Genomic DNA, 17,577 nt, shown 5'->3' with positions numbered 1-17,577 from the left:
CATGGAGAGCCCTCCTCCCACCCTGAACACGAGTCGCAAAACCCCAAAGGAAGGCGTCAAGCGGCTTAACGCATCCTTCGCTCAGGGCTGAAAACTCACAGAGCAGTTCTGTGGAACAATAACCAGCATGGAGCAGGCTCCAGGACAGGAACGCACACAGGGGCGGGGACTGCGCCCTGGAGCCAAGCAACGCTCCCAGCCGGACCCTGGAACAGGGTGAGCCGTTCCAACGGGCACCGCTGCAGCGGGCACTGTTACCAGTCCGTGCAGACACGGACACGGAACATCAAATTGCAGACCCGAGGAAACCTCGTATCCGCTGGGCCGTCACTCACTCCCTTATAAACAGAGAGCTGGTGCCTCCCTCAGGCCTTGATCTTGTCACCGCCTCGGGGACAGTCAAGTGACACTGATGTTGAGTGGCAGGCACAGGGCCAACTTTGTAGCCTTGCTAATTGCACGTAAACGTCCACGTGCTTATTTCAAATCCCATCCAATCAACTGAGCTCAGCGTGTGTTCAAACCCGAGGCGTCTTTGTTTGTCCACTGGACCACTGAGTACCAGGCATGAAAGACACAGGATTGTCAGCACGTGGTCTTCACTCTCAAAGAGCTTACAATCGTTGGCAAGACAGATATAAAAGCAGACATAGGTCGTAGGAGGTGTGCCTCAAATGCAGGTAATAAACTGATTTTAGTGGCAACTGGATACTTAGCCCCAGAGGGTCAGGTGGCCGGGGATACGCACCATGTTTTCAACCCGCAGTTCAAACGGCATCGGGTTATACACCATCAGCTGAACTTCACACACATCTCCTTGCACCCACTGGAAATCTGGAAACACACACACAAAGAGAAGCATCCACGATATTAGACGGGGTTTCGCGTGTCTCCCGTGGTTTCAGGGTATTCCCTGGCCACTTATCTTCCCATGCGGCAGCGAGCTCTCTGCCCGTCTTGAGATCATCAGTGCAAAGCTATCTTTCTGCCAGCTTTCTCTGCAGCAAAGCACATCACCCCTGCCACCAGGACCTTGGGGCAGAAACCAACGTTTCTCCCCCTCAGGGCCAGACGCAGCATCACGATATTGGAACCAGTGCAGGCAGTGCTGTCCTTGGTGTGCAGCCACATGTCACAAGGACCTTCATAAGCCCAGAGGCTGGCACCATGGTCAGTTTTAAGTGGCACACAGCACGGCTCCCCTTTCCCTCACTCGTCTGTGAAAGACGACGGTGGCTTCTCCCAGGTGCAGCTGCAGTTCACCCCGCGGGAGGCAGGACTCTGAGGCGACCCCCAGCACCCCTGGCCCTGGTGCACGTGCTCTGTGTGATCCTCTCCCCGCGCGGGCACCGATGACAGGTCATGCTAAGTAACGGGGGCGGGGGCATGTGTGAGTAAGGCCCCCGCTCAGTGGGCTCCCCGTTAATCAATGAGGGATTATCCTGGCAGGGCCTAGACGGCTCAGGTACTCAGGTGAGCCCTTAGAAGGGAATAGGCCCATCGTGCGTGAAAAGAGTCGAAGCACGAGAGGGCGTCTGCAAAGGAGCCACACGGCGAGGACCCCAGAGCAGCCTCTCTGAGCTCAAAGGGGTCCCAGCTGACAGCCAGTGAGCAAGCAGGGACCTCAGTGCGACAACCGCACAGAAGTGGGTGAAGAAGCAGAGGGAGCCTGGGAAAGACCCAGCCCAGCTGACACCTGGATTTCAGCCTGAAGACTCTGAGCAGAGCACCCGGCCACCACGTGCTGGCCTCGTGACGACAACAGGGAGAACATAAATTCGTGTTCTTTAAGCCCTAAATTCGTGGCAACCTGTTACGCAGCCAAGGAAAAGAGCAGAGGCCCGCCTTCACCTCCACCGCCCTCTCCTCTCCTCCATCAGGCGAATCAGACGGGACCTCAGTGTCGCATAACACCTGCTGGGCAGAATGCCCTGCCCGGCCCTTGGAAGGCAGTCTCACCACTCTTCAGAGTGGCCTGGGGAGGTGCTGTGCCAATCCCCATTGTCACAGGGCGGGTACTCAGGGTCCAAACAGGCTAATAAACACGCCAGGAATCACAGAGCCAGTAAGTGCCACAGCGGGACTCAAGTATTTGAACTCAGAAGTATCTAGAAGGGACGCTGGTGGTGAAAGGGTTTTTTTACACTATATACAAAGATTTACTGATGAGACTCCTTCAGCTTTCACGGGCTTTCATAAAGACACCATTTTCCGGAGTTCCCGTCATGGCGCAGTGGTTAACGAATCCGACTAGGAACCATGAGGTTGCGGGTTCGGTCCCTGCCCTTGCTCAGTGGGTTAACGATCCGGCGTTGCCGTGAGCTGTGGTGTGGGTTGCAGACACGGCTCGGATCCCGCGTTGCTGTGGCTCTGGCGTAGGCCGGTGGCTACAGCTCCGATTCAACCCCTAGCCTGGGAACCTCCATATGCCACGGGAGCGGCCCAAGAAATAGCAACAATAACAACAACAACAACAAAAAGACAAAAGACAAAAAAAAAAAAAAAAAAAAAAAAAAAGACACCATTTTCCCCCAACACTCTGCACCAGGCCCCCTACACAGAGACTAGGGCTCCACCAACCATGTGCCAGGTGACCCAGAGGTGGCATCCTGAAATTGCATGAAATGAAGAAGGAGCCCAGGTGAGTCAGTCTGAAAAATGCCTGCATGACCAGATACTCGTTTGGGCCTCCTGACTACGTGGTGACGGGGTCAGCAGGGCACACCCGTCTTCATTCCCCAGCAGGGGACATGGACAGGCAGAACTGCCCACCATCCGTGGCCCGAGTGAGTGAGGCAGCTGCCAGGCTCCATCTGCACAGCCCCAAACAGCCCCCCTCACTCTGCTGCTCTCCCCGTTCGGCTCCAGAAACCCGCCTCTCCCCGCCCAGCCTCAGGCCGAGACCCCAGGGACGGGAGGGCCCCAGCATCCTCCCCAGACGCAGGCTCCCACCTCGCCCTCCGCACATCACAGAGCCCACGGAGCACCCAGCCCTCCTTCACGGGCCAGGCAAACCCTGTGAAAACGTGGTTTGTTTGGACAGGCTGCCCTGCCTCTCTGCTAAGGGACTATCTCCTAGTCACGGCCCAACAACCATCGTTCGAACTCATGTTCCTGGGGTGCTGAAAGGAATCACAGACACGTGCCCAATCCTCGTCTCTGCAGGTAAACCTGAGATGAAGGAATGTGTCTTTCTGTCTGAAAGGAGAGCATCTCCTTCCCAAGCGTCCGTGTCAAGGCGCAGTGAGGCCCTCCCTCGATGCCGTGTGCCAGAAACCGCGGGAAGGAACAGCACGGAGGCCATGCGACACCTGTCAGGGCCGCCCCACTCTGGTGCACGGCCCCATGCGTGTTCACAGCCGGGGCTCAACAGCATCTCTTGGTGGCTTTTGATGACAAGCTCGACTCCTCTCCATCCTCTAGCCCTGTCACTGTCACCGAGACACACAGGCGCTGCAACCTCAAAACGCCAGGGGCCCAGGAGGGGGAAGCTGGTGTGGAAACGGCCTGAGGCCCAGCCAGGCTTGGGGAAGGACCCCGGGGATGGGGGGCGGACACAGGTGAGCCTGGGCTCTGGGGGCCGGGACGTGGCCATGAGCTCAGCACATAGAAAAGCAGGTGGCAGAGGCTCGGGAAGGAGCGTGCACCCCGACACAGCGTCAGCTCTCCTTGCTGAGTCACCAGGCGCCTCAGAAGAGACCACCGTCAGCATGACACAAAACAAGCATTGCCAGCGTTCAAAAGGGACAGTGGTATGAGATCCTTAGGCCCCAGCCGATCCTGAATGAGGTCAACCCTTAATCCCCTTGGCTGACTCGGAAGGCCCCCAGGACGCCGCTTGGACAATCACCCTGATCGCCAACGGGCTCTTCCGTGGTTTGCATCAGCCTTCCGGCTTCTAGAACTGCCTTTTGGTGAAACAGACGTTAAAAGGTCAGGTCTATAGGCCATGGCCTCAGGCAGCAAACTGAATGAACCGGCAGGAAGGTAGACACACGCCCGAAAGAAGCGGTGTCCAGGAGAGAGGGAGGCGCAGCCCGGCGCGGGACAGGGGCCGGGACGAAAGCAGCAGCCCACCGATTTTCCCGCTCCGCTCCTCCCCTCGGCTGTGCACGGTGATCGGGGAGTAGATGAAGGGGCTCTTGGCCGACACGCTCTGGCCCAGCAGGCTCTTCATCTTCTGCGGCCGGAGGCTGGCGGGCAGGCTCAGCAGCTTCACACACCTGTTGTTTCAAAAGGAACAAACATACATCAGCGGCCTTGGGGGCTTGGCTTCGGCATATACACACGCAAATACCATGTGTTGGAAAGACATGACATCAAAGAGCAGACAGACCGAGGCAGGAAAAGCTCTTCACTTCGAGGGACGAAGCAGAAGGCTACACGCAACCCCTACGGACCGTCCCCTGGGCTGCCCCACTAGGGCTGAGGGCACAGGAAGCCTGCCCTGCACCCGCTGCCCACCCGTGGGCGCTGCCAAAGTGCAGCTACGCCCTCCTCACAGAACCACCGTGGGTTCAACCAAGCCCTCTGGGTACCACACCCACCCCTGAGCCTAAGCTGCTTCTCTCCTCTGCCTCCCTCCCTCCAAGGCAAGCAGAGCGCAGGCCCCGACCCCTGCGGTCCAAAGGTGCCACAGGGAAAGGGTAAGGGCGCTGGCGGCTTTCCTTACATGAAGGACTGGTGACCCCATCAGCAGTCTGAACAGCAGCTGCTCTCCCAGCTGGGGGTGTCCGCTGAAGGATGCTCACCCTCGGCTCCACCAGCGAGCCCGGCCTGGGGAGTGCCGGCCTGCAGCGCCCACTCCACACGCCCTGTCCCCACAAAATCTCACATCCACCTTCCCAGCGGGCTGTGACCCCATCGTCCCCAGTCATCAACGAGGACATGGACACGGGAGAGCGAGCACCACATCCCACAGCTGGAAACTGGTGACAGCAGGAGACAGAGCGCCTGTGACCTTCCCTGGAGCAGCTGGGCAGGTCAGGGGTCAGGGTCTGGACTGGGGTCGGGGGAGGGCAAGGGCTGGTGGGTTGGCTGGACCCTCACTGCTCCTCCCTCCCTGCGCAGCCTTTGCAAGAGGTCAGGTCGGAGGGTTGGGAGGGGAATTAACGCACATCCCCCCCCCCCCCGCTGCCCCCGCCCCTGAGAAAAAGCACTTTAAGCAGCGCACCAGCCTCAGCTCTCCACCGCTTGGCCATCCTGGGGGCCCGACACGGCGCAGGTGGGGTGGAGGGACACGGCCGGGACCACCAAGCAACCTCGGGGAGGTCAGCTGCCCTGGAAAGCTAACTGGCCGGCTGCATCGACTCTGTGCGAGTGAGACGTAAGCCTGTGCTGGGGGAAGGGTTAATTTTTAAGGACAGCTTTTCTGCCACAGGCCAGGCTGACCTCTACTGACTATGTATGTGTATATACACAGCCCGTAAGGACCCCCTCACGGAAGCCACACAATCACGCCTTTCTTAGCTGCAAGGACTCTCGGCCGTCTGGTGCCATCCTGTCCTGCACGCCAGCACCCCCACCACCCTCAGCCGTCACCGCCAGCTCCCCATGTGTGGCGCCAGGGGAGGGAGGTCACCCACGAGTCCCACCTCTTCCCACAGGGATCCAAGGTCTTACACGTCCAAGCTCTTTAAACCGAGGAGTCTCCCTTGCAGGCTTGCTCTGACCGCCCCGTCTTTGCAAACCCCTTTGGTATGCTTTTCTCGTACAGGATCAGAGTCACTTTGGTTTTTATTTGCTTCAGTCCAGCTGTGAGCCTTTCGAGGACGGGGCACCCAGGGCTCCCTTGTCTCCGGCCCAGCGCGGGCGCAACACTCCACGCGGAGCTCTCCATAAATGCGGAATGAATGAACTCCCCAAAGCCAAATTTCAAACGCAGCTTCCAAATCTTTCGAAGCTGTATACTCAGACTAAGCAGTTTATCACTAACAGCTGCAAATCCCAGCCCTCGGTGCAGAGTCAACACCACCAGCTGCACTGCACCAGGGCCACTGAGCAAGTCCTCGGGCCGCCGAGGTGCCGCGTCGGATGTGCCCCCAACGTCCAGCACATCCAAGCCCAGGGGCCTCATCTGCAGATGAAGCACCTTCTACAGGTGCCGACCTGACTGCAGCCTCAAGGACCCAGTGGCTGGGCAACGGGCACAGACAGCCTCACCTCCCTGGACCTCAGCCCTCTCACTTACAAACTAGGAAAGGTAACGGGTACCTGCTAGTGCTACGTACTAGGAGGGCACCTCTGTCCCTCGGTCCCATGTTTCCATGGGGAGGGACATTCTCAGGGTGGCAGTCCCGACCTCACTCTGCCCTCCCCCACTCCTCCCAGTGGCAGTGGCAAATCTGGAAGGAGAAGCATCGTGGGCACCGCCCAGGCCCTTCCTCTGGGGGTGCGCCTGCCTGCCGGGAGCACATCCTCCATCCTGCTCTCTGCACAGACTCAACGGGGCCGCCCCACAAAAAGGCGCACAGTCAGTCATTCAGCACTGCCAGGGGCTAAAGAACATCTGGCCAGCCCTGAGCCCTGCCCTGCACTCTCTCTGCTATCCACCTGAGACAGATGTTTCTTTATGTTGATTCCAAACTTAAGCAGGGTGGGGGGAGTGGTCTGAAGTGGAGACCTTCAAACCGCAGCCCTTACTTGAAGACCAAGTAAGTTAACATATGTCATGTACCTACAGTGGCGCCGGGCACACAGCAGGTGCACAGAAGCCTCTTTCCTCCCTCTCCGAGACAAGGCTCCTTTACAGGCATAGACAGCTAAGTCCCCGGCACAAAGACAAGACACCAGACAAGAGTGAAGCACCGAGGTGCTGGTCCCAGGGCTGCTGCAAGCAGCCTGCTGAGCACTGGACCAGCCCCGTCCACTTGAAGCTCCACATTCACTCATCTGCAAAATGATCCCATTTTCTTGCAACACAAGGCGCTTTCTACTCCATACCGCCATCACCACCTAAAAATGAGATGCCATCTGAGATTCCAGGAACCATCCACACCAGGACCAAAATTCCAGACCACCCAAAAAGTTTTAAAACTTGTAAAGGATGGGAGTTCCCGTCATGGCTCAGCGGCAACGAACCCGACTAGTATCCATGAGGACGCAGGTTCAATCCCTGGCACCACTCGGTGGGTTAAGAATCCAGCATTGCTGTGAGCCGTGGTAGGTCGCAGACGAGGCTCAGATCCCGCATTGCTGTGGTTGTGGCATAGTCTGGCAGCTCAGACTCAGCCCTTGGCCTGGGAACTTCCATATGCCACAGGTACGGCCTTAAAAAAAGATAATAAAATATGCAAAGGCCTTCTGAGGGTATGGTCCAGCCAAGAAAGTAATCCAACCACAGTCATGGCTTTCATTCATAACTGCAAATTGCCATCGAATGTCTGTTTATAAAAAGTCCCCCAGAAAAACCATCATTCAGGGCATCTGACCTAAAGGAAACATAATTCATTTAGCACCAGTTGCTGCAGAATTAAGAAGTTACTTTTGGGGGAGTTCCCAGCGTGGCGCAGTGGTTAACGAATCCGACTAGGAACCGTGAGGTTGCGGGTTCGGTCCCTGCCCTTGCTCTGTGGGTTGACGATCCGGCGTTGCTGTGAGCTGTGGTGTAGGTTGCAGACGCAGCTCGGATCCCGCGTTGCTGTGGCTCTGGCGTAGGCCGGTGGCTACAGCTCCGATTGGACCCCTAGCCTGGGAACCTCCATATGCCGCGGGAGCGGCCCAAGAAATAGCAAAAAGACAAAAAAAAAAAAAAAAAAAAGTTACATTTGGTCTATGAAACTGCCAAGGATAAAGCGGAATTCCAGGGATGAAGTGTGTAAGACGAGGGTTATTTTGGGGACGCCACTTGGAAACTGTTGACATTTTAAAATCCGACTCCTCAGCATCCTGCAGCTAATTGGGACCATGCGAAGCGGTGGTGGAACACTAATTAGGAAGGTGATGGGAAACAAATTGGTGAGAAGAATGACACGGGAAAAAACAGCTCCCTTTTCTTCCCCTGGTGTTTATTCCCTCAACCCCATTTACGGGGAAGCGGACCTGAGAACCCCTGGGTCTCAGCAAACAGGGCAGCCCCTTGTGTGCTGCAGCCCCCGCCCCATCCTTGTTTGCGACAAGGGGCGGTCACTGGCCCTCCCGGGCTCGGGCGTGACGGAGGCGCTGGAAACGGCAGTGAAGCGAGGCCATCCGCTCGGACTCTCCTTTCTTCCCTTCAACAGGCTCTCGTCTGAGAAACTGGTCAGAGACGATGGGCCTGGCGACCGTCCCCAGTGTGACAGAAGATTCAGGACATGGGGCGAACCTGCGGAGACCACGGAGCCGCGTCCTCACCTGCATCCAGAGGGGCCAACCTCGCCCCGCTTCAAAAACCAAGAACTGCCCCAAGTCCCTGGCCTCTAGGTCCCTATTTTAAGAACTGCCTGGATCCCTCCTCAAACACAACCAGCTAGAAGGTGGCAAAGTGACCCGAGTGCGTGCTGACCGGAGGGCTCGATCCTTATCCGTTCGAGCAGCCTCATCCACCCTGGCGCTCTGCCAGGACGAAGGAGCGCGACGTCAGCTCATCAAAGAAACAGTTCAGATCCCCCCGACCCCCCCCTGCCCCGTCTTCCCTCAAACGAAAGGTCCACCAGCTTCCTGAAGTGGCCTCTAAACCCAACTCCAGTTTCTGCTCAAGCGATTCTTCACTTGCAGGGAGTGCGGACAGTCGACGGGACGATTACGGCCTCTCGTGGACACGGTCATTGCCGGGAATCCTGTGAAGACTAACAGGTGCTCACGGGACAGGGCCTGGCACCCTCCCAGCTCTCGGGCCCCTGGCATGTGGATCGCTACTGAATCTGGCCTTGACCACGGGGCCGAGCCCATCTTGGCCGTTCCGTATACGTGTGATGAACTGCATTTTAGAACAGTTAAAACCGGGGTACACATCGGCCCTTTTTTAACTGACTTGCATCATGACGACTTGAAACAATTTGTGGGGGAGCCCAGGGCGTGCCCCACGCGACCAGAACAGGCATTTTCCCGTAAGCTGATGGGAAAAACGAGGAAAGTCCACAACAGAAAACACGGCACCAATTGCCTCCTCTGAAACCAAAATCATACTTGGGAGGCACCCCAACATTAAGTTAGCTCCTGTTTAATGATTCTGCTCCGCAAGCCTGATCATTTACTCGTGAAAGTGGACATGTGCAGGAGCCGCTACCTGCAAACATGCATGTTTTGGGCTCCTCCATGTGTGGCTAGAAGCAGTGACCTGCGATGCCTGATTTGAATGTTTTTAAACGAGTAAGGTCCATGTTCTCCAGCACAGATCCCTGAACTACTTGGTAAATACATGAAAATGGCCCCGGGCTTGTTTTCCAAGAGAAAACACTGGCCGGGTCCCCAGGGACTGTGTCGGCCCTGAGACGGACGAGGACACTGACTGTGCAGGCAGGTGACCATCCCGTGTGGTGGGAGCACTTCACCGTGCCACACACAGCCCCGTGGCACCCACCGTGCCCAGGCACCGACTGAGTGCCAACAATGCAGGCCTGCCCACTCCGTCTGCATCACAGAACACCTACGTCTTTTTTCTCTTTTGGCCTGAGGAGATGAGAGAGTTCTCCGCTGCCCAGCGCTTGCCAAAGCTTACTGATGAGACCTCGCAGTCGAAGGAATGCCGGAACGTCACTCCAGAAAGTCTCGGCCGAATGGCTGCAGCCACCCAGACCATCAGAGTGCTTGTCTCAGCTCAGGCTGGGAGAACAGATCCACAGCCCGGGCAGCTTAAACAGCAAATAGCATTTCCCGGAGCCTGGAGGCTGGAAGGCCAAGGTCAGTGTGTCCGTGCGGCTGGCTTCTGCCGAGCTCCCTTCCTGGTGTACAGACACGGTCACTGTGTCCTCGCCTGGAGAAGAGGGAGACGCTGGTCCTGGCATTTCCTCATTGGAGCACTGAGCCCGCCGAGGGGGCCACCCTCACGACCTCCGGGCTTCCTCTTCCTAAAGCTCACGCAGTACCACGTCCGGTTGTCAATGACCCCAGGTGGGAACAACACAATGAATGAGTCACCAGGACAATCCAGGCTCACTTCTCTAGCCCGGCGTCGCCAAAACCGAATAAAAACGTATTTACACAGGGGTTTTTTTTTAAAATAGTCCAGGACCGCACCAGACCAGAGAATATCCTGGCACCAGAACAGGGGCGAGGCTCCCGCAGGTGCCCCGCAGGAAGCCGCAACGACCCCAACCGGGGAAGAAACACCTGCCAAGCAACTGTGTTGACAGCGCAGGGAACAATGCCTGGCTGAGTGTTACTAGACTGCTACGCACTGACCTAGTCTGCTCTGCCTGGTGTCTTTAAACAGCTAAGGATCAAAATGTTAATATTACAGAGGTTTTCTCAATCAATGCACTGTTTGAAAACGTGGATCTAAAGGTGTCTCCAAGAAGGAAACCACAATTCACTAAAAGCACTTACACCATGCTCCATGCTTTCACAAGCATCAGCTCAATGTTACAACAAGACCAACGGTCTGGGACGGGGAGTTTCTCAGCCCATTTTCAAGATCAGGAGACTGAGGCTCACAGAGACCAGGGTCCAAGTTCACACGTTAGTGAGGAATAAACCCAAAAGCTCTAACTTCGACCCAGGGCTGTTCTTGCCCCTGTGCCCCAGCAGCCAGCCAGCCAGCAAGAACCCTCTGCTGCTCCACAGACAAGAGGCTGGGCACAAGAGGACGGAGATGCAGCCTGGAGGGCCCAGGATGCCCACAGGTTCAGGATGCTCTGTTAGGGGACAGCTGTATACCTAAGAATGACCCAGGTTGGAGAGCTCCTGCTGTGGTGCAATGGGGTGGCATCTTGGGAGCACTGGGGCCTGGGTTTGATCCCCAGCCCAGCGCAGTGGGTTAAGGATCTGGCAGTTGCCATAGCTGTGGCTTAGGCTGCACCTGTGGCTCAGATTTGACCCTGGCCCGGGATCTCCACAGGTCACAGGGCGGCCAAAAAAGGAAAAAAAGAATGACCCAGCTCATGATGGTACAGAGGAAAAATTAGAAAGAAGGGCTTTAATTTTTCCAAAAACGAAACACGTCCTTAATCCCACATCAAACACACTCCACTTGAAGTCCTGCTCACAGACAGGCCCAGCAAGGACCTGGTCCCTGTTTGTATCCGCCACACTGAAGCTGCCTGCACAACACAACCGCCCGCCCTTCTGGGATGCTTGGCTCGGTGGGGCCGCAAGTCTGCTCCGAGAAACTCCAAGAGGCAGTAAGAGCAGCTCCGGGCCCTGCCCAGCCCCGTGTCCGCAGCTGCCCGCTCTGTCCCTCAGCTGCTTCACACGTGCCCAGAGGAACGTCTTCCTAAAATGCAAGGGCAGCCTGACAGTGACTCCCACGCATGGCAGCCCTTTCTGCCCCCACCTGCCCCCCCCAGGAGTGGACAACTCTTTCCTTGGCCGCAAAACTACTTCACTTGGCAGAAGCACACCTGCCTCCCAGGAAAGGCAGAGCGAGAAAAGGCACATTCAGTAAGCCCGGCTTGACACGCGTTCACAGGGTGTTTCACTGACTTCTCCTAATAACCCAACACCATGGGGTTTATTCCTTAATCTTTTCTGATGAGCAAACTGGTGCCCAGGGAGGGTAAGGGACTTGCTCGTGCAGCGCCGCGGCCTGTGAGTCAGGCCGGCCCCTCCTGTCCTATCAGGGCGCCAAGAAGAAGGTGGAGCGGTTCAAAGATTTCCGGCATCCACGGCACACGGTACCCGGGGTCCCAGCATGTCTGCCAAGCAGCAAAGTGTCCAATCACAACGGCGTCTCTTTAGCCTTCACGCACCTTTCAGAAATTCAGAAATCGGAGTTCCCGTCGTGGCTCAGCAGTTAACAAATCTGACCGGCATCCGTGAGGAGAGGGGTTCGATCCCTGGCCTCCCTCAGTGTAAGGATCCAGCACTGCCATGAGCTGTGGGGTAGGTTGCAGACGGGGCCCGGATCTGGCGTGGCTGTGGCTGTGGGGTAGGCCGGCAGCTGCAGCTCTGATTTGCCCCCGAGCCTGGGAACCTCCCTGTGCCGCGGGTGTGGCCCTAAAAACACACGCACATGAAAATTCAGGAATCGGAGTTCCCGTGGTGGCGCAGTGGTTAACGAATCCGACTAGGAACCATGAGGTTGCGGGTTCGGTCCCTGCCCTTGCTCAGTGGGTTAACGATCTGGCGTTGCCGTGAGCTGTGGTGTAGGTTGCAGAAGCGGCTCGGATCCCGCGTTGCTGTGGCTCTGGCGTAGGCCGGTGGCTACAGCTCCGATTCAACCCCTAGCCTGGGAACCTCCATACGCCGCGGGAGCGGCCCAAGAAATAGCAACAACAACAACAACAACAACAAAACAACAACAAAAAAGACAAAAGACAAAAAAAAAAAAAAAAAGAAAATTCAGGAATCATCTCCTGGGTTAGTTCATACACTGGGTTTAGGCACACACTTGGCCCGCGCCCAAGGGCCTCTGCTCTCTCAAACCTTACAGTCTCCAGCTCCGTACGCAGCGGCGTCGCTGGGACAGCAGTCGGCAGGGGGTGCTCCGGGAAGCCGAGGCGGCTTCCAGCCGAGGGCGGGCTAGTGGGCAGCGGGAGGACCAGCAGGAGGGCACAGGAGCAGGCCTCGGGCAGAGCCAGGTGGGGAGAGGAAAGACGGATCCCAGGCGGTGGCGGGCCGAGCACGAGCAGAGGCAGGAAGGCGGGGAGCACGAGGCAGGCACGGGGCGCTCCCCCACCCCCGGCCCAGTCTAGGAAAACAGGGGGAGCGGGACTCGGCACGTGGGAGAAACGCCGACGCCTAGCCTGCCTCCATCACCCAGAGCTGACACCGCGTGGCCCCGGGACCAGGCAGACGCAGGTTTGTGCGGCTCTGCAGGTGGACAGGCAGGTGACCACAGCCGCTCTGCCGTGGCCTGGCCCGGTCCTCTCGTCTATAAAACACGCCTCACAGGCGGCAGTGGCGGGGACTTGGTGCAATGAGAGCAGAAACACAGCCAGCGGAAGACAGGACCTCTTCTAACCAGACCAGAGGCTGGGGGCCGAGCGGGCCGTCCCCGCCGGCAGGCTGCCCTACCTGACGATGGGGAGCTTGGTGAGGGCCACGGGGGGCAGCGTGAGGCCATCGGGGAGCGTGATGCGCTCCATGGTGCCGGGGCACTTGGACGTGTAGTTCTCCAGGCTCTGCGTCACGTCCTTCTTTTCTGAGGAGACAATGAAAGGCAGAGGTTAATTAAACCCCGGAACAAGGAGGAAGGCTTTTGTTTTGCTTGATTTTATTTTATTTTTGTGGGCAACCATAAAATTCTGAATGCAATCCTTGAGAGTCCAGGGAATCCAATCTTCTGGCAGAAATAAAGGCCAGTACCACGGCCATGCCACCCTGAAGGCGCCCAATCTCATCAACATAAAGGGCAGTGATCCCAAGAGACACAAAGAAAACAGAAGCTTCATTCGATTTATTTAAATAATCACTAGCAGCTGCCCCATTTAAGGGCCTGTGGATAAAAAGGAAATTAAGTTACTCTCTCCTAGGAGATTTCACTTTCCAAAAGAATCATCCCTATCAAATCCGAGAAAGTCGATGGGCAGGCAGGACTGGAGAATCAGCACATTTTATTACTTAACAAATATTTTTCCAGCAATTACTAGGCACCAAGCAAAATGCCAGGCCCTGACCCCAGGGAGTGTACAGTCCATCTGTGTAACAGATATTTAAGCGAATAAGTACAAATCAGTCATTTTGACGAGAAAATAGACTTTGTGAGAGGAGAGTGATTGTCACCACCTCACCGCCACCCCGTCCATGAGGAGGCGGAAAAGAGGACCCAGGTGACAGCGAAGGATGTTGGCTCATGGCCCCGGACAAGCTCTAGACAGGCGCCCGCAGGCTCTGTAACACTCCAGGGCTCAAGGGCACTTCCTGCCAGAACACTCGCAGAAACCCAGGAAGGCAGGCATTACTGTGCCCATTCTGCAAATGACAAAAGGGAGCCCAACTGAAGTTACGGGTCTTGTCAAAAGTCCCATGTCTGGGAGTTCCCGTCGTGGCTCAGTGGTTAATAAATCCGACTAGGAACCATGAGGTTGTGGGTTGGATCCCTGGCCTCGCTCAGTGGGTTAACGATCCGGCGTTGCCGTGAGCTGTGGTGTAGGTTGCAAGCACGGCTCGGATCCCGCGTTGCTGTGGCTCTGGCGTAGGCCAGTGGCTAGAGCTCCGACTGGACCCCTAGTCTGGGAACCTCCATATGCCGCGGGTGCGGCCCAAGAAAAGGCAAAAAGACAAAAAAAAAAAAAAATCCCATGTCTGGCGCCAGCCTGTGGTCCCCTCACTGCGCATACTGTCTGTGAGAACTGAGGACAAAGGACCTAGGGGTTCAGGCCTGGCCCCTGTTTCTGTCCCCGCTGACAGGGAAGGCAGAGGGCCTGGAGAGGAGAGTAACAGACGGACACTGCCATGGGGGTGACACGTGGGGCCACGGAGGCAGACCAGATACGTGACTTGGGTCCTTCCCTGCCCGGGGAGTGGCCACCTTAGGCGGGGAGTTACTTTCCACCTAAAGACCTACTCAGGGTGAAAAGAGAGACCGGGTTAAAAGCAGTGACGGGGACGCAAGGCTGAGCGCAGAGGAACCACAGCAACTGTCACCACTGTCACACGCGTGCCTTCAGGGCATGTCAGGACGTCAGAGGAGAGGGGTACAGGGCTGGAGGTGGAGGCCACAGGCCCACTGACCAGGAACGAGAGACATACCATCCAGGCAGGGCCTACCTAGATCTCAGGCACACGTACCAAGGGGTAAACTATGCCCCAGGATTTCCTGTGTCTAAGCATCATTCTCAGGCCGGAGGAGGGCAGAAAAGCAACCGGAATTAACCCAGACACAACCCAGACACGTTCATCTGCAGCAGGAACTTGATTCTTCAGACAATCCCATCGTTCAGTTCACAGGTGACGGACTTCCCAAAGGGCTTCAGCTTGTGAGGGCCCAACCTGCCCGATGGTGGCTACAGCGCCCAGGGTCAGGCACCACATTAGGCTGAGTGATGCTCTCCCAGGAAATGACGGATCTGTGAGGACCAAGGCCACCTGCAAAGCTACCCACCAAAGACCAGCCGCGGTGCACCGCTCGGCTGGCCACAGAGAACAGAAGGTACACGGCAGGTGCCCTGGGGAGGAAGGCAGCTCGCGGTCACTCTGAACATGCTTTAAGCGTGGGATCTGGTCAGCACAAAGCGACAACGACGTCTTAATTAATTTCACTAAAAAGCAACTGCCTTAGTCTCCTCTGGCTGGCACAACGAGAGACCGTGGACAGGAGCTTAAGCAACAAACACTGATTTCTCAGCGTTCTAGAGGCTGGGAAGGCCCAGATCCGGGGACCAGCGATTTATTTCCTGCTTTGCCGACGCCCACGCCTCACGGCATCCTTACCCGGCCTTTCCTCGGCGTGCACAGAGGGAAAAAGAGCCCTGTGTCTCTTCTCCTTCCTGTGGGCACTCATCCCATCATGATGGGATGCTCCAAAAAAAAAAAATCTCTCTCTTTAGGAGTTCCCGTCGTGGCGCAGTGGTTAACGAATCCGACTAAGAACCATGAGGTTGCGGGTTCGGTCCCTGCCCTTGCTCAGTGGGTTGACGATCCGGCGTTGCCGTGAGCTGTGGTGTAGGTTGCAGATGCAGCTCGGATCCCGCGTTGCTGTGGCTCTGGCGTAGGCCGGTGGCTACAGCTCCGATTCAACCCCTGGCCTGGGAACCTCCATATGCCGCGGGAGCGGCCCAAGAAATAGCAACAACAACAACAACAACAACAAAAAAAGACACAAGAAAAAAAAAATGATGGGATGCTCTCTCCGACCCAGTCTAAACCCAATCACTTCCCAAAGACTCCACCTCCAACACAAATCGCATTGGAGGTGGGGGCTTCAGCTCGTGGATCCGCAGGGACAGAAACCTTCAGCTCAGAACATCAGTCCCATCAGGGGATCAGTCTCATCAGGGCATCATCCCATCAGGGCATCAGTCCCATCAGGGCATTAGTCCCATCAGAGCATCAGTCCCATCAGGGCATCAGTCCCATCAGGGCATCAGTCCCATCAGGGCATCAGTCCCATCAGAGCATCAGTCCCATCAGAGTATCAGTCCCATCAGAGCATCAGTCCCATCAGGACAGTTCTCGTCAGAGCATCCAACAGCTACTTCAGCCAAACGAGAGCACCTTGAGGGTTGTCCATCCCAGAAATTGAAGAAATCGTGCAAACAGAACATTTTTTAAATTTTCTTATTAAAGGATAGTTGATTGACAATGTTGTGCCCGTTTCGGCTGCACAGCAAAGTGACCCAGTCATACAGACATATGACTGAATCACACACATATATATACACATTCTTTTTCCCATATTATCTTCCATCATGGTCTATCCCTGTGCTGTACAGTAAGACCTCACTGCTTGTCCATTCTAAATGGAATAGTTTGCATCTACTAACCCCAAACTCCCCATCCATCCCACTCCCCGCCCCGACCCCTGCTTGGCAACCACGAGTCTGTTCTCCATGTCTGTCAGCCTGCGTCTGTTCACAAATAGAATATTTTTCATAAAAGCCTAGTTGCCACCTTAATGAGACTGTCCCCTATAGAAGCAGAAAATACAGTCCCCAAAACTTTGGACCATTAGCCACTCCAAGTGTTGACACCAGCATGAAAGCCAGCACGTCACACGTTCACAGCTCATCTCCTCTTGTCTCTTCTAAGTAATGAGCTGAGACAACCACGTGGGCGCTAAGCCAGCTATGATATTATGCACAGGGAGACAGCAGAAAGGGGAGACAGGAGGACGGCTTTTCCTCCAAATTTGAAATAAGAAAACTCTAGGAGAAAGAAGAAAAAAATACAGAGGGAAAAGTACCGGTGTCGTGATACAGAAATTACACTTTTACTTCAATTCCGACACTTTCAACTTTTAGAAATAAAAAGCACAGTTACTCTTTGAATTGTTCCCATAGGAACACTGTCGCTCTTTCCACACGTAATGCTGAGATCTCAGAGGGTTCCCAGGGAGCAGGACCCTCCTGCCCACCCTTCTAAATGAGCTGAAAACAGAACGAAGAGAAAAGACGGAGGCTAAAGAATCACATTTATTATCACATACAGACCACGCGAAGGACATGACATGGTTTCTTAGAAAGCATAGCTCCTCGCTGATGGCGAGAGCCGGGCAGTAGACCTCTGCAGCTGAGCTGGCACCACCTGGGGGAGGCCAGGCCCCACCTCCAGCACGGAGCCCAGACAGAGCAGCACCTTCCAGGAGCACGCAGGGCGAAGCGACGTGAGCCAACCCATCACAGTGGCTGGTGGGACTATGCGTGGCGATCAGGTACCTGACGTCATCTCCCCTCCAGGGATGGACTGGGGAGGCCTGCCGTCGCCCCAAGTGAATTCCCTTCACAGGAAAGAGAATCATTCTCCACTAACGAAGAAGCCTACGTGACGCATTTTACGAAGACACAAATAAGGTCCGGGGAGAGGAGGTGGTTCAGCCAAAGCCACAAAACGAGGAGTCTG

At 56.0% G+C, this 17,577-nt stretch overlaps 1 protein-coding gene across 8 annotated transcripts in view; it reads right to left on the bottom strand.

Moving 5' to 3' along the window:
- TRAPPC9 (trafficking protein particle complex subunit 9) overlaps positions 1-17,577 on the bottom strand; it is a 472,116-nt gene that overhangs the window by 360,001 nt on the left and 94,538 nt on the right. For all 8 annotated transcript variants that reach the window (XM_021088861.2, XM_085021612.1, XM_085021607.1 and 5 more), the window contains 3 exons: positions 13,093-13,219; positions 4,078-4,223; positions 749-834 (listed from right to left, as the gene is read on the bottom strand). In XM_021088861.2, coding sequence (XP_020944520.2) covers positions 749-834; positions 4,078-4,223; positions 13,093-13,219 — 359 coding nt within the window. The remainder of the gene's footprint in view (positions 1-748; positions 835-4,077; positions 4,224-13,092; positions 13,220-17,577) is intronic.

Source organism: Sus scrofa, chromosome 4, assembly GCF_054392235.1.
Source record: "Sus scrofa isolate SSC_HxYL_T2T_F1_AM1 chromosome 4, Sscrofa_HxYL_maternal_Yorkshire_Landrace_v2.0, whole genome shotgun sequence".
Taxonomy (NCBI): domain Eukaryota; kingdom Metazoa; phylum Chordata; class Mammalia; order Artiodactyla; family Suidae; genus Sus; species Sus scrofa.
Note: the sequence above shows the minus strand (reverse complement) of the source record. Positions and strands in the feature narration are given on the sequence as shown.